The sequence below is a fragment of the Physeter macrocephalus genome, chromosome 19 (genome assembly GCF_002837175.3).
Source record: "Physeter macrocephalus isolate SW-GA chromosome 19, ASM283717v5, whole genome shotgun sequence".
Lineage (NCBI taxonomy): Eukaryota > Metazoa > Chordata > Mammalia > Artiodactyla > Physeteridae > Physeter > Physeter macrocephalus.
Genome location: NC_041232.1, coordinates 80,923,072 through 80,939,567, shown reverse-complemented (window position 1 = coordinate 80,939,567; position 16,496 = coordinate 80,923,072). Strand labels below are relative to the sequence as shown.

General features: G+C 42.2%; 1 protein-coding gene and 1 pseudogene across 8 annotated transcripts in view; one reads left to right on the top strand and one right to left on the bottom strand.

Moving 5' to 3' along the window:
- Positions 1 to 16,496, top strand: part of RTTN (rotatin) — a 181,620-nt gene that overhangs the window by 139,204 nt on the left and 25,920 nt on the right. For 4 of the 8 annotated variants that reach the window (XM_024133948.3, XM_028480197.2, XM_024133946.3 and 1 more), the window contains 3 exons: positions 5,302 to 5,405; positions 6,492 to 6,561; positions 7,856 to 8,118. In XM_024133948.3, the coding sequence (XP_023989716.1) occupies positions 5,302 to 5,405; positions 6,492 to 6,561; positions 7,856 to 7,941 (260 nt within the window). In that variant the 3' untranslated portion in view covers positions 7,942 to 8,118. Of the gene's footprint in view, positions 1 to 5,301; positions 5,406 to 6,491; positions 6,562 to 7,855; positions 8,438 to 12,332; positions 12,631 to 16,496 lie in introns of those variants that run through there. The other 4 variants (XM_028480196.2, XM_028480195.2, XM_028480194.2 and 1 more) reach the window with 4 other exon arrangements.
- On the bottom strand, positions 1,146 to 2,262 carry LOC102990218 (40S ribosomal protein S3a-like; annotated as a pseudogene).

Genomic DNA, 16,496 nt, shown 5'->3' with positions numbered 1-16,496 from the left:
TTTATCTGGAGGAGCGAGAATCGCGCCCATCACTAGTGGGTGCCCAGTGGGTGTGTGAGCTTGAGAGTGACACTGAGCAGGCCGCAGAGTTCAGGACCCAAGAGCACGTGGTGACAGTAGCTTCACAGCGACTTCATTCTCTGATCTCAGGACAGATGGAGGCGAGGATTGGTGAGGATTCAGAAAAATTGTGAAACAGAAGGAGCGAAATGGAAACATCTGTTGGTGCAACCATGTGCTGTTTCTGTGAGGGGTGTGTGAACTTCAAGTTTTATGAGGAGGCACGTTATCGTGAAAAGAAGAGAGGTGGGCTCTAGACTCCTACGTACCTGGTGCTGGATGCCAGGCCCTCGTGTGCTCCCACAGCGTCACCTGGGGCAGCTTCTCCAGGTCCACTTTCTTCATCTAGAAAATGGTCCCTCCTTTCTTGACTTCGGTAGAAATCAGTTGTTAACACATAAAGTGCCTGGCACTGTTTGTGGTACGTGGTAGATGCTCCAGATGTATTAATTCTCTTTCCATTCATGTTTTTCACTTAATCTTTTCTTAGAGGTGTTTTTCTATGAAACACGGAGTTTTCCAAGTAGAAAGGATTCTGCTTACAATCTGTTGTGTATAGTCATGATTCTGTTTTTCTGATAATAATTACTGAATTGCTAGAAATGCAGGGGAAGATTTTAGAAGCTCAGCCGGCCTTTAACTTACCTAAATGAACGGTGATCTCCTTTCCCGTGGCCCCTCTGCTGACTCTGTGTGGCTGCCATGGGGGAGGGGCTGGGAGGGGGGTGCTCCAGTGACTTGTTTCCAGGTTTCCATCCTCCTTCGCTGTGTCTCCCTCAGTCCTTAACGTTTGTGAAATGAGGGTGACGTTAGGGCCCTACCTCAGAGGGCAGTGAGACGGCCTGTGTGAGGCGTCTGTTCCTCTTCCTGCCATCACCTGTTAGCATTCGCCTTTCTCAGAATAAGTTTTTCTTTGGGGACTGCTAACTGCAATTTCATTATTGAGAGAGTTGGGAAAAGGTCAGGCTTTAGGGAGCTGAAGGAAAAGTCTGCATTTTCCATTTCTGGATCACTCAGGGTTGTTTTTTTTTTTTTTTTTTTTCACAAATAAGATCTTGTGTTTGTCACCATTAAAAGTCTGAATTTTAAACAGATTCTTAGACTGGTGGCTCATATCCATTAGCTCGTTCAACTTTAGCACCTGTCTCATCCCCAATAGCTTTTCCAGGACTACTAACTTCACCCTGTAGCTCCGTGAGTTTTCCCAGTTCAAACTTGGGCTTCTTCAGCATTTTTACTCTTCTAACAAACACATCATGGACCTTTTCTATGTCTTTTCCAATGCTGTCTGGAATCAATTTATTGACCACCTCTTTCAAGTCACTTGTCTACTCCTCTCCAGTCATGATTTCCATCATTTTCTTCTGGATCTGGTGGACTTGCTGGTGCTGGGCATAAGAGGTCTTCCCGAATCTGATTGTTACATTTTTTAGTAAAACCCACACAGAATAGACGAAGCAAATAACCATCGGTAGTCTTGACATCACCGTGAGCTTCAATCATGGTCTGCCATTTTTTGACCATGGAGCACATTTTGTCATGCATAAGATCCATGCCATAGCAATTAGTCAGGCAGTTTTTGCCCTGAACATACTCAGTAATTAGCTTGAATTTTCTAAATGCAGCTTCATCATTCTGCAGATCAGCAGGGCTCACTTCAAAAACACGACCCTTGAGGCCATCAGATGTGATTTTGGTTCCTTGAGTTCTTGTGACCAGTGTTTTCCCAATATTTCTTATATTGAACATAGCTGGTACTTTCACATCATACCAATCTTTCTTAGAAAATTGGTCCTGCACTTTCTTCTTGGCTCCCTTTTTGCTGCCTTTCATAAGATGCTTGTTATTGCTGACTGCCAGGGTGCTGCTCAGAGAGCCAAAAGGCTGGATCGCTCAGGATTTATTTCTAAACATTTCCTTGTATCAGCAATGTGCTCTCTCCTTCATTAGCTTAAAGAAGGAGCTTTCCCCAGCCCCACAGATGTGAGATCAGGGGCCTTCAAGGCAGGGTAGGAAGCAGCAGCTGTGCAGTTTCTACTTGGATGTGTCGCAGGCACTGCCTCCATCTCCACTTGGGGGTCCAGAGGGAATGCTTGGCAGGGTCAGGCAGCTTGAAAATCTTCCCAGCAAGGCTGCGTAACTCTGATAGTAGCACCCAAACATCCAGTGTAGATGGCCAGGAGTAGAGTGGGCAGTGGGGCTTGACTTTGCTGTTTAAACAGATCCAGAGTACTCCTTGTTTCTGGTCATGTCAGGGTAGGTCTCCTCTCTGAAAACAACAAAAACATGCTAGATAAAATATATTAAAATTCACCTTAAAAAATCAAAGAACTGAAAACATAGTGGGAAACTTCTAGGCCAATTTTGATTCAAAGTCTGTGCCCAGAGAGGTAAGAAGTTTGTAGAAGGCTCTTTAGCTCCCAGAACATTTGCCAGCTTTGTGTGCTTGGGCTTTTGTCCAGGAGTGCCAAGAGGGGAGGGGACAGACGCCGGGAATCTCTGGAGTCTTATGGACCATCCTGCAGGTATTGAGCTGGAATCCCAAAGAACTAACCTCTTAGAAAAGGATGAATCAGAGTTAAATTGGTGCCCCAAACCTCATGCAGGCGACTAGAAAGAAAAGAAAAACAAGTGTGAGAATGGGCACCACAGACTGCCCCTCACAGCTCTGCACCCCAGAGACACATAGACAAGTGGCCCGTGACCTTGGTTGGAGCTGATCCTCAATTGACAGTGCCGCTGGGGGCTGAGCAGAAGCAAACTGCCCCCGGATGGATGGAGGACAGGTTTGTACTAGGCCTCAGGGAACCTCCACAGATAACTTCTCAAAAGCACCAGCCAGTATACAGTTACAGCTGACCAAGCTTGTCAGGAGAAATGGCAGCATGAGTGAGAAACAGCAGGGGAAAAATACCAACTTATCTGCCTAGATTTCAGATGTTGGAATTATAAAACACGGATTTGAAATGACTTTATTTATATAATATTTAGATAAATAAATGACAAGCTTGAAAGATTTGCTGGGAATAAGAAACTGAAAAATTGAAAGATTTGGAAAAAGAACCAAGCGGAGCTTCGCTGTTGAGTGTGATAATCAGTTAGCCACTTATAGGTGTTTAAATGTAAATTAAGGTATTCAGTTTGTTAGTCACACTAGCTACATGTGACTGTTGGCTATTTTATTAGACCACATACATATAAATATTTCCATCATTGTAGGAAGTGCTATTAGTCAGGACTATTCTAGAACTTCAAGAGCCAAAATTAAAAACTCAGTATACATGTCTGGCAGCAAGTTAGGTGCAGTGGAAGAGAAAATTTAGGCATTAGAAGATAGATCAGAAAAACAATATCCAGAATGCAGCACAGATAGCTAAAAAAGATGAGAAAGGATTAAAAGAATAAAGTGTTTTTAAAAAAAAAAAAGGTAAGTGACGTAGCAGATACATTGGGACAGTCTAATTACATGTTTAATTGAAGTCCTCAAAGGAGAGGAGAAGAGAGGAAATGTAAGCTATGACAGCTAAACATTTTAAGAACTGTTTTCGTCAGACCCTAATCCATAGATTCAGGAGACTCAGATAATTCCGAGCAGATAAATGAAAATAAATCCACATCTGTTCTCTTGAGGTTATTTCTATGTTTCTGTGCGAGTTCAGTTCATACCTATTTGTTAAACTTAAAAATGTTTTACATGCTTTTTTGTATACATGTTATATTTCACAATAAAATGTGTTTTAAAAAAAAATTGATCCACTTGCATTATCAGAGGGGCCACTACATTGTGCCCTATACATGTACTTCATTAAAAATTTTAAGAGATAGTAACTGGTTGAAGGAATTATATAAACTTATTTAGATCATGGGTTATATGTTCTGAGTGTCTGATAAAAAGTATGGAAACATCCCTGGATGATACTCAGATGGAGAACACAGAAATCATCCTCCCATTTGATGATGGTCCCTAAGAGTACCAGCTGCCACCCATCACCTCACGTGATGAATTGCGTCAGGTAACTGTTGTATATAGGCTGGGTCTGGGTAGGTTATGATACAGAGGTGGCGGGGAGTGCAGAGCAGGTGGTGAGGCAGGAGGGAGCAGCCGGCAGAAAGTTGCAGCGCCCACACCTCACTTCCACGCTGTCTGTCCCTCTGCTGCACAGAGTTCACTTTATGGAGCCGCTTTTTTTTTTTTTTTTCTCTCTCTAAAAGATTTTAAATTTCTTAAAATTTCTTTAAAAATGCTAAATAAGATTACTTAAAATCATGTTTGTTTGCTTTAGTTATGGAATCTTTCATCCAACTAGTATTTATTGAGCCCCTACAATAAACTTGCAAAGTGAATATTCACCAGTGAGCAGACACACAGACTCTGCCCTCAGCTAGGTTACAGTTTCATTAGGTGCATTCATTGAGGTGGGGATACTGCATAGAGAGAGTTCCCAATAACAAGTGTTTCACCCCCTAAGAATGCAACATGTTTTTAAAATCACACATTTTAGAGGGAAAAGAATTTGATAGAATTTAATGATACATACAGTTAAGTAGTAAAATAGGTTCATGTATTGTTCTGAAACACTTGGCACGACCTCCTTGGGGCTAGACATCTCTACTTTACAATGAGTAGGCTGCTGCAGATAATTTGTAAGTCTTGATTTCATACTCTGGCCAGCTTTGCACAGAGGGGGTGTATCTTGTGTGTTGTTACGCCTTTAAATAACATTTTCCTCTCTCTCTCTCACACACACACACACACACACACACACAAACATGCCTTTGAAATGTTTAGTCCTTTTTAAAAAGGCTTAACTAATATGGTATTTCTTGATTATTGTTTTATATAGTAGCCCATGCTATTGATATGTTTGTATAATGTCTTTATAATTTATCATAAGAGCAAGTCCTGTTTTCCTGCATGTGAAAATGTGAGATCTGATTGAATGGCTCATTGATAAACTCATTGTGTAGTGGCTTCTGCTCCATCGTTGTCTTTAAATGAAGTGCCTTTGTTGAATTAGGGCTGAAAAAGTTAAGCAGCCGTGGCTTCCCTGACAGTTCTGTGCCTGCTGTGAAAACAGTTTGTTTCCAGGTGGTTCTCCCACATACCACATGTTATAAAAGATTGCTTTTGCCAACTTTGTATTTGTTTGGTGGGTAAAAAGGGGTTATCTGACCAGTCTAAGATATGAATACAATGTATTGTCTGGGACTGAACTTTTTTTTTAATGTGCTTGTTATTAGAAAAAGTCATTAGTGTGCTAGCCGCCTGTCTGGAAAGTGAGAATCAAAATGCGCAGAGGATTGGAGCAGCTGCGCTTTGGGCTCTGATCCACAATTACCAAAAGGTCAGTTTTTAAAATCGCTGTTGTCCCTAGGGGGCAAACACCAAGGCTCTCGGGACGTCAGAGGACTGTCAGCAGGGAAAAATCAAAGTCAAAGATAGTGTTGCCTTTGTGCATTCAAACCATTGGTAAACTATCTGTCAAAATCTCTCATGTAATCATTTCAATAGGAGGTGTCTCAGTTACAAGTGTTTCTCTCTTGAGTGAATTCTCCCTGTTAATGTAACTTGATTTGCCATATTGGTACAATGCTAGTATGAACTGTTTCTTCAAAGAGACGTGTCAAGGAAAAATTCATCTTGAAATCAGGCCGAACAGTGACATTTTATCCAGTTGCGGGATTCCCCTTTCTCTAGGACGCGTCATCACTGAACTTTGAAGTCAGCTCAGTCCTTGTAAGGCTGTGGCCCAGGGCCGGCCCCAGGGGAACGGCTAGCAGGTGGGACTTGCACCTGCTCTCTTTGGCCTCTGGTCTTCTCTTTGATTGCAGACGTCTCACTCCCGAGAGGAATACCTGTGTGTACCTAGTGGCTGAGTAGTGGCCAGGTGACAGTGTTAGGATAGATGGCCATCCCCAAACGGTGCTCACGCAGCTGGCCGTGCCTGGCGCGCACTGGCTGGTGTCAGCACTCGTGAGGACAGAGGCTGCTCTTGTCACTGTCACCCGTGTACCCCCAGGGCTCAGCACAGGGTTTTGCACTTCGGAATCGCTCAGTAAATACTTGTTGACCAACTGACCGACTGCTAGTATTGTGTATCCTTGATCTGAAATCTGAGGTTTGAGGAAATAATGAAATACTGAAACTGAGATGGCATAGTTTAAAATAGCAAATTGAGATTAGGGGAGAAGGGGGAAAAGGGGAGGGAAGGAAGAACATGGGACAGTAGAGTAAAAATCAAGTCAGATGGGGAAGGATGTGGGTGGTGGCACAGTGGATGGACTAGTGTAGAATCTCCAGCTACATTATTCTCTTCTGTAGTATCCTGTTTAATACTGTAGTCAACAAGCGCAGACTTAGTATTGTGCTATCCTGATTCTTAAACACATGGGAATAAATCTAATTGATGGATTGCTCTATATTATTGTAGGCAAAAACAACTTTGAAAAATCCATCAATAAAGAGAAGAGTGGATGAAGCATATTCCACAGCAAAGAAAAGTAAGTTTTATTATTAAAGAGATTATAGTTAAACTTGGGAGCTGTTCACTGAATTCTCTGATTAATGATATATTTGGACAGTTCACAGCAAAATGGCAGTTTTCTACACTGATGTTTTACACTGATGTTTGAGGAGCTTTTATGTTGAAGCATTGTAAAGTGTGCCAATATTTGGTCCATGTTTTTCATTGTAACTTTTTTTTTTTTTTTTTTTTTTTTTTTGTGGTATGCGGGCCTCCCTCTGCCGTGGCCTCTCCCCTTGCGGAGCACAGGCTCCGGACGCGCGGGCTCAGCGGCCACGGCTCACGGGCCCAGCCGCTCCGCGGCACGTGGGACCCTCCCAGACCGGGGCGCGAACCCGGCTCCCCCGCATCGGCAGGCGGACGCGCAACCACTGCGCCACCAGGGAAGCCCTGTAACATTTTTTAAAATAATAAAATGTTCTAATAGATGAATGTTTGAGATACAGTATTTTCTTAAGACATGTCAGTGATCTTTCTCCAACTCATTTTTTTGCATCAAATTTCTTTTTGCCGGTGGCTACCACTGTGCTAAAGTGTGTTCTTACGTGATAAGAACCAGGCCCAGTCAGAATTGCCCTGGAACAGACGATGCTGCTCCCACGTCAGGAGTCAAATCGCAGTCTCCGAGAGTAGACCCCATTGCCCCGCGTCCACTCGGCCCCGTGACGTGAGCACCGTGTGAGGCAGGGCTTCCTTCTCAAAGCGCACTTTTCATTTTAAGTGATACCCGTTTTCAGTGAGCATTATTCTCTAAACCTTTCTTCCGCTAAGATACTGAACTGTGTCTTTCCTGTACTGTTCTGTGTCTTTTGGTTATTAATTTATGTTTTTGTAGTGTAATTTTTTGTAAGTGGTTTGGTTTGGGGTTTTTTTTTCCCCCCCTTAGGTTTGTTTCTAGCTATGACCATGAGTTTCTAGAGGCAGTGAATGTTTGAATTTATGTGGTAGGAGGGGTGGTACGTAAAAAGAGCAAGGCATTCATTTGGGATCATAGGTAGTAGTGTCCATTATGGAGGTATATTGTTTTTTGTTTATACTCTGTGGCTAAACCAGTCATTAAAAATAAATTCCATAACTTCTTAATTTTTAAAATGTTTAATATTTTAAATATTAAATTAAAAAATATTCTTATAATGCTAGCTCGTCAAGAATTGGAATAGAACTTTGTCACAGATAATCCTATTCACATGTATTTGTGTGTGTGTCTACTGTTCAGTGCAGTGCTAAAGTTTAATAAATTGCTCTTCTGTGCTCTAATTTTTCTATCTCAGCTTTCTTAAACTCAGAAGAAACCCCTCTAAATGCCTATTATTTGAAATGTCTTGAAAACCTTATGCAGCAACTTAACTCTTCGTGAGCGCTCTGAGATGCTTTGCCCCGAAGCCAGCGGCCACCAGACAGGTGAGCCAACCTTGAAGCAAGTTGTGTGTAGACCTGTCCCTGAAGACGTGCTAAGCCTCTGCATCAAAGGGCATAGAGAGTCCTGGGAACACAAACTTTTTTTTTCTATGCAATGTGTTTTGTAAAAATCCTATTTATCGGTTATTTAATAAAATAAAATATTTTTAGCAACTGAAAATTGACTAATAATTGCTGCTTACAGGCTTTTATCAGTCTCATGAATATAAATTTTAGGAATGGAAAGAAGACATTGTGTTCTGATTTCCTTTTTAAAAAAAATTTTTACGTGAAATTTGGCTCATCAATACAAATCCTTATTTTTCAAAGCATACACGTCAGTGAAGGAATATTTGTAGTAAACGTGTATAATTTTGTGAGTAGCTTCTTTTTCAATTTTTAGTGATAGTAATTCCTTTCCATATGATTTATAAATGTGTTATATTTTATTATTTTCACCTTTAAACCTCTGAAATGTTGTGTAATAAAAAAGGAAGAAATAGTGTTTATGGTCATGTACCGTGGCCTGGGTTCAAATTCTTTCTCAGCTCAGAACATCATGAAGAACAGGAATGTGAAAAATCTAGCAGGAACAACTCTGTCGAGGCCTCCTCACATAACTCTTAACTAACATGTAGTTCTGAACTCAGAACTTAAGATAGGGAGTTCCCTGGCGGTCCAGTGGTTAGGACTCGGCACTTTCACTGCTGTGGCCCAGGTTTAGTCCCTCATCGGGGAACTAAGATCCTGCATGTACACACACATACACCACACACATATATACACACTCATTATTTAGGAAAAAGTTTTCTAATTAAATTATGGTTAACAAGAAAAAGAAAAAAAACTTTTTATTAAGTACTGTTAGCAAATTGCTATCATTAATAAAATAAGCCATGGGATGTTATTTACGCTAGAAGCATGGGGACGAAATATATGTTATGTTAAATGCTGAAATAGAGGCAGATAAATTTTTAGTTTCTGAAAGTTATTCATTAGAGATCTGAAAAATAGATCTAGGAAGTTCAGAAGTTTCTGGATAGCCCAAATTAATTTGAAGCAATGGACATGCCACTATTCTGAAAAATTCTAAGAGCAGGAATCTTAGGAATTATTTCTTCCTTTTTTCCTGGTTTCTTATATTCTATGTCATTTTCTTGGTATTACCTTTAAGCCCTCATTGATGAATGATAGAACGGATTTCTCTGTAACTTCCATTTAAAGAGCTCTTTCTATGTCACAGGCACTATTCTCCGAACGTTTATTATTTAATCTGTCTTTCTCTAAAATACTACCGTTGTACCTGTGTTAGAGGTGAGTGAACGCGGTGGCTAGGTGATCCGTTTGTGGGTGATGAAGAGGGAAGTTGAGGTTGGAACCCAGGATGACTGCTGACAGGCCTCAGGGTTTTAACCACTGTGCTCTGCTGCCTTTTTTTCTCATTGAAATACCTGTCTTTGTGTTTGGATCTTATGGATAACTTACATGTTTCTACAGAACTTGGGTCTCTCAGGGAAATGATCACCTCCTTTATGGTTCATTGATTGATTGAGTCACATCTCAGAGTTTGCTTTGCCTTTGGGATCGGAGAGGGTTGTAATTGATTATGTTCCCTAGCAGTTCAAGGCAGTACTACAGGGGAATTTGTAACCCAGCAGGGATGTTACCTGCTGAAGCTCAGGGGCCCTAGAAAGAGGGAGAGAGGTCGTGGCTTCAGGAGAACATGTCCGGGGTGTGAACCCCAGGGGCACGTGGTGTTCCAGGGCCCTGGTGGCCCACCCGCCCATCTGTGTCTCTTCAGATTGTGTCCAGCCAACCAGTGAGGAAGCTGTTAAGCAGAAGATCCTTGAGGTGACCGGCCCACTATTTCAGCAACTGCCATGGTACTACCTGGGGGACCCACCAGCATCAGAATCCCCCAGGATGCTTGTTGAAATGCAGATTCCTGGGCCCACTGAAGCATAGTCTTAGGCCTGTGTCTAGAATTGTTAGCAAACTCTCCAGGTGATCTTTACGCTCACCACAATTGAAGAAGCACTGATTAATCCCCTGACTTTACAGAAAACTGCCTAGAACATGCACCTGGCTTAACACCACTCGATTACTTAGTGAGGAAATCAGAACTTGAATCTGGGTCTCTGGAATGCTAGTCAAGTGTTCTTTCTTTCACACATCCCTAGTTGAGGCAGAGGTCCAGAAAGCAGGTGTAGGGAACTAATTCATGCCTTGTGGTCTGCAGATTTCCCATTTCCTGGCCTCTTTGGTTGGTTGCGTTCCTGTGTGCCCGTGCCAGGAATGAGCTTGAAGTCTGTGCCGTGTTAACCAGGGCAGGCGGACAGTGATCCTGAGGGGCTGTGTTTAAGGCCTTGAGCAGCCTGGGGGATGAGGCAGCCCCTGGATTTGAAAACAGAGGAAACAAGTAGAATAATTAGCTGACCTAGTTGGAGCCTTTCCCCACTCTTCCTAAAATCGCTTTCAGAAGTGAGTAACTGGAAGAACTTTTCTTTGGTGTTCTGTAAATAATGGAGTGAAAAATAGAATCTGACCGTTAACTGCAGGTCACCAATTCTCCTTTGCAGTGTTAGGTTACTACAGGCGATGAGTACATTGTCCATCATTAGTCTTTGTGGCTGCACCTTGTGCACCCCGCATTTCCTGAGATCTGCTGCTTGACCCATGATGTTTCTCAAATTTGCCAGATTGATGAGTAAGAATAATGATTGGCACTCCTGTTCCTGCCATACGAGGTGTGCCCACCGTTCTTTCGGGGAACATGGCGAAGTGGTTAAGGGCATAGGGCTGTGGAGTCCTACGGACCTGGGGCCAGCCCTGGCCTCACCCTGCACAGCTGCAGGGACCTGGGCCAGCCTCCAGGCCATTTCTTCCGCTGTCACTGGGGATACGTATAGCCACCTTGTAAAGGTGGGGAGAGGATTGAGTGCCCAGTCTTCTCTGTGTACCTGGTACCTAGCTGATTGTCTCTTAGATGTTATCAGTGATTGATTATTCTTACAGTCTCAGAAATGTATCTCTCTTTCATTAAAACATTAACTCTTTTGTGTCCTTGCAATGCTTCTCTCCCTTTGGGGAGGGGGATGTGCTGGAAAGTGAGTTTTGTTGTCAGAACTAAGGCTCCCGCATTCCAAAAAGGTCATCCGTTTCTGGCAGAGGTGCACATCCACAGTCCTGAGGCCGCTAAAGGCACAGACATTGAGCAAGTGCTCTAAGTCTTGCAAAGCACTGCATAGAGGTGCTAAATACACCTGGGTGACCTGATGCTTTTTCTTCTTCGGCTCATCACGTTGTCTTGATTGAATGTCAGTTGGTGAAATATTGCTCTTTCTCCATTTGAATTGTGAAAATGGAAACTACAAGAAATTATACCTTAGCAGCCGAAAGAAAATCTTAGCTTAGGGAATCCATCAGTTTGGGAGCAGACCTTTTCCTCTTGCCACCTGTTGTTGACCTGTGTGATCCAGGAAGTTAGGGGAATGGGTGATAAAAGGCCATTGTTTCTGTGAATTAGGAAACTTAGTTTTGGGGAACTTAGAGCTTATTTTTCTTAAGTCAGAAGTTATTCCTCACAGGACATTCCTTATAAAACTCAGGTAACAGGTCTCATACATAGGTTCAGGGTGTACGGAAGACCATGCCAAGACCTGGGGTTCGGAGGTTGGGCAGCGGGACACGAGGGGCTCGGCACGATCCTGTTTTAACTGTTCCCGACAACCTTCGTCTTTGCGTTTCATTTGCTCCTTCTGCATTTGGGAAATCTGCTTCAGAAAAAGTCTGCTTTTTTTAAAACGCTGTTTCATAAAAGGTCCATATGGTAACATTCAATAAATTTCCTTTTAACTAATTTCACATGAAAGCCAAGAGAAATGTATGTGTTTTAATGTAGACTCCAAGGGAAAAATTCTTTCATGCATTTCTTCTTTTCCAATAACGTCTCTTTCCCTGTGGCCTTACGCGTGCCCACAGCCGTGCCTTTGGAGCGTCTGCGTCCCATTTGGTTCATTCATCTGGGCAGCAATGCTCGGCGTTCTGGTAGCAGATTGCTTGCAGTTCTGGAAGCATGACTTCCTCAGATGCTCTGTTAGAACATTCTTCCCTTGGCTTACCCTGGGAAGAGACAGATTATAAAGTGGAAAACTGTTTTTAATCATTTTCTGGTGATATTTGTAAAGATTGGATCGCAAAGAATCAGTTTATGGATATGATACCTCTTATAAAAAGTTACCTCTTATATCTGTTAGGAAAAGCCATGGTTGCAGAGTAGAAAGTCCAAAATAATAATGGCTTCAGTGAGAGAAGAGTTTCTTTTTCTGTTTTTTGTTTTTTTTCCCACAGCCAGCAAGCTCCCCGCCGCCACCCAGGGTGGGGTGCAGTCCTTGGCTGACAGTGTCCTCGGGGGCTCAAGTGCCCATCCTTCTTTGAGGCATTCTTCCTTCAGCAAGTTGCCACGTGGACATCTGGAAGGAAGAGAACTCCCCAGCTGTCTCTTGCCCCTTTCAGGAGGCTTCCCAAAAGAGCAGTCTAACAATTTGCCCTTAGGTCCTTGGACAGAACAGTGTGTTGACTACAAGGGAAGCGAAGGGTTGTAGTCCTTCAGCGGGGCTCACTGCACGTTTAGTAACACAGGCCTCTGCCGGGCAGGAAGGAACAAGGGGTTCCGTTAGGCAACCACCAATCCCTGCCCCATTGGCCAACGTTCTAGCTGATTTAAGAGAAAAAGATGATACAACTAGAAGTTAAAGTATTATGTTCCCAAATTAAAAATAAGAGGTTAGATGCTTACTGAATTTATTCGATCTGCGTTTAGACTTTGTGATTAAGTCTAGTTGCGTTTAGAACTGGATATAGTACTGTCAGAGAATAAAATAAGATCACTTCCTGGTATGAGTTTATCCCCATGACATGAAAACCTTCAGTTGTCAGAACCCACCTGCTTGTCATAGAGAAATATGGCTGTGAAGACAGAGTAGTTGGTCTGAGCAGACACCAGCATTCTCAATGATAGTTTAATTAATCAAAAAATTAATTGGAAAATTTAAAAATATATGTACTTTTACCATTTATTTCAAATATGTAAATATGTGTTCATTACCCAGTCTCTTAAGGGCTGAGGCCTTTTTTGAAGGTAGTACCTTCACTGATGTTGTGTTTTGAGGCATATATCACATCTCTGGACAATTTCCAGTTTCTGTTTCTGGAAGTGGAGCAAAAACTAAGACACTTACTAAGCGATCTAAACCTCAACCTCTTCCAGATTTTTCTTTACCATTGTATCCAAGAATTCGTCCAGATTTCTATTATTTCTGACTTTCTTTTGTAGTTAACTCACCACACCAGATTCAACAGCAGTTTGTGACTCCTTGTTTCTAATTCTTTGCAAAGCATCCAACTTAGCTCTTATAGAAATAATTATTTTTCATCTTACTGCTGTCCTTAGTATTTAACCAAATTCTATAATTACAGTAAGGAGTCCAAGCGGTACAGATGTTTTAGGAACAAGTACAGCCAGATCCTGGTCAGTATGAAACTCGCCAAGTGGAAGCCAGAGAGGCCTGTGCTGGAGGGAGGTCCACTCGCCCCTGTGCTCATGTGCTCTGGCGTTGGTTGGCCGGTATGTTTATTGGGAAAATGGAGAGAATTGTTTAAGCTTAGCAAATCTGTTCTCTGGTGGCCAATGAAGAGAGGTTATACTGTGAGCTTTTAAGATTTGAAACTTGAACATCCTCTTGTTTGTTTTTGTGGCTAATCCTTGCCTGGCTCCCTGTATTAGACACAAAGAAGGCCAGAGGTTAAAGGACACGGGTCCTTGTTGGACATTATTCTCAACTCGCCTTGTACCTTCTTCACATTCTCTGGCTTGCTTATCCGTGCCCTTTCTTCTCCTGCCTCTTTGATTGAATTCTCTAACTTTCCTCCACCCGTGTGCCTCCACCCACCTTTACGTTTCCATTTCTACCTGCTTTCAAAGGCTAAGATCAAATGTCACGTCTCTGGTGAAGCAGTGTCAGATTCCCCAGCTGGTAGGAAAGTCTTTACTCTTTGAGTTTCCACACCAATTTTAGTTGTTTTCCTTTTTTTTTTTCTTTTCACTTTTATATCACTTAGCGCTTCTCACCTTGTATTATACTCACTTGCATAAAATCATTGTTCCCACTGTCTGCTTCAAAACGGGACTTCTGAATGAGCTTGTGACTCCATGCCTCCCACGATGCCTCACAAAGCAGGGGTTCAGTTTATATTTATTTACATGAATGAATGAATGAGTGGATGAATATGGAAAACACTTTATTAACAAAAGCTACAGAATTTCATAATGTAAATTAGGCTGAAATGCTGTAGGCTTTGTCAAAATGTCCACTACTATAAGTAGTTTTTTATGAGAATAGATTTTTGTTAGGTTCTAAAAATAAAGAATGAAAGCAAAAAGCACTGCTTAAAAACACTTTAAAATCCTTAGAATATTTTTTTAGTTTAGCAGAGTAGGAATAAAACCCCAATATTTTAGATATGATTTGAAAATATAACCAGCGCTGACATGGAACAAAGATTCTAGTCTAAACTTTCAAGATCCATTGCTTACTAAGAATCTTATTTGGGCGGTTCTTTTTGGGAGGCAGGATGTAGGTATCAGCTTTTTGCAAATAGACCTTAAGTTCTGAAAGTTATATAAGCTGCAACCCCGGCAGTGTGGAAAAAACAGAAGAAGCCAGTTTGCATTACCCATGCTGTGTAAAAAGCACAAACCAACAGATAACCTGTCAGCTTCCTTCCAGTTCCTGTTTCTTCGTGCCCACATTCGGCAGCAGCAGGCGCTGTGAGAATCTGACGAAAATAAACGTGACACTGCTTTGCACAGAAAGAGAGGAGGGGCAGCAGTAAAGGCCGAAAGGAAGCTTTTAATGCTCTGACTTAAAATTGGGGACAGTGCCTAATCTCTTGGTACCATTGCAATAGGGAATGAAGTCTGTGATTGCATCACTTTACATTTTTCATGCATATTTCCTGTCCACAGCTGAAAGTACACAGTTCCATCTGCAAGGTGAGGATAATACTACAGCTCCTGCACAGTGATTTTGAGTTTTGACCCAAGTGGGGAAGCTTTAAGTGTACAGAGTCTGATTCAAAACTGGTAGATCCAATGCATATGGCATTAGCTCTGTCTGATTTAAAGATTTGAAGTTGTCAAGGAGACGGGGGCTGGTACTAACAATGATGCTGAACCATCAGGACTGCTGGTCCCTCCTCCCAACTTCACTCCCAGGATGGAGAGAGAGAATGGTGAGCAAACCCTGGTGTCACGGGGCAGCTGTTGGAACTGCTGTGTGTAGGGGCGGCCGTGTCTTTGGTCATGGGCAGCAGATGGCCCCACAGGGCTGTGTGAGGGAAAGCACACACGGGGGGTCTGCTCTCGCTCCCACCAGCCATTGCCTTGAGGGAAACAGTGCCTGCCCCTCCGTTCACATCTCTGGGCCTGGGGTGCTCATAAGCAAGCTCAAGGCCACGACACAGAACTCCTGCAGTGGCGAGGGGCTGAGAAAATGGGTGGAGCTCACTGATCTCCACCAGGCCCTGCTGTGCCCTGCCGCTTCAGAGCCCCAGGCCTGGGCACTGCAGCGCAAAAGTGTCTCTTCCTAATGCTGCTTCTCACCAAGCGGGGTGGTTTTTGGAGTGTGGAAGTGACTGATCGATGGGTGCCCTGGACCCGCACTCTCCACCCCTTGAGCTGACGTGGCCTCTACAGACGAGCGCACGGCTTTTCACGGTACTTGTCTGACATTCCCACAGGAAGTGAGCTCACTGGTCAAAATAACAAGACATTAGAGGAATACGACCACTTCAAAAGGAAAATCACATGCTGGAAATACATTTTCCAAAGAAGCGGAAAAGTTAAAACATGAACCAGGAATTTTAAATTAGCCAAATTTAAAGAGATAAGGAAAGAAATTAAAACTATAAGACCCAAGTGAGCAAACATTTAAAATGTACAAAAAATATGTACAACAAATAGAAAGGTTGAAAGAAAGACAACAATAGGTAGGACAAGTAGAATGGATCCAGCTGAGTTATGAGTTAATGACTCAGAAAACAAGATTGAGGAAATCTTTGAGAAGGAAGAAGACAACAGTAAGTAGGAAATACAAAATAAAAATATAAAAACTAGGAGAATATGGAGGATAGAAGTAGAAATGCTCACATCTGGATGGCAGAAGTCTCAGAAATGGAAAAGAATAAAAAGAAAATAAGTACTTGAAGAAATGTGGAAGTAAATTTTCTAATACTAAAAAGAGAAGATAAAGTTTATACTTAAACAGCTCATAGAAAGCCAAAGAAGAGAGGGAAGAAAAAAATATATATATACACTCACTGCAAAAATCTAAGAATATCAAAGACATATCTAAGAATATCAAAAAACCCAAACAACCCAATAAAAATGATAATAACCCCAATCGGGAAACAACCTAAATGCCCATCAATAAGAGAAGTTAAAAAATATCGTGG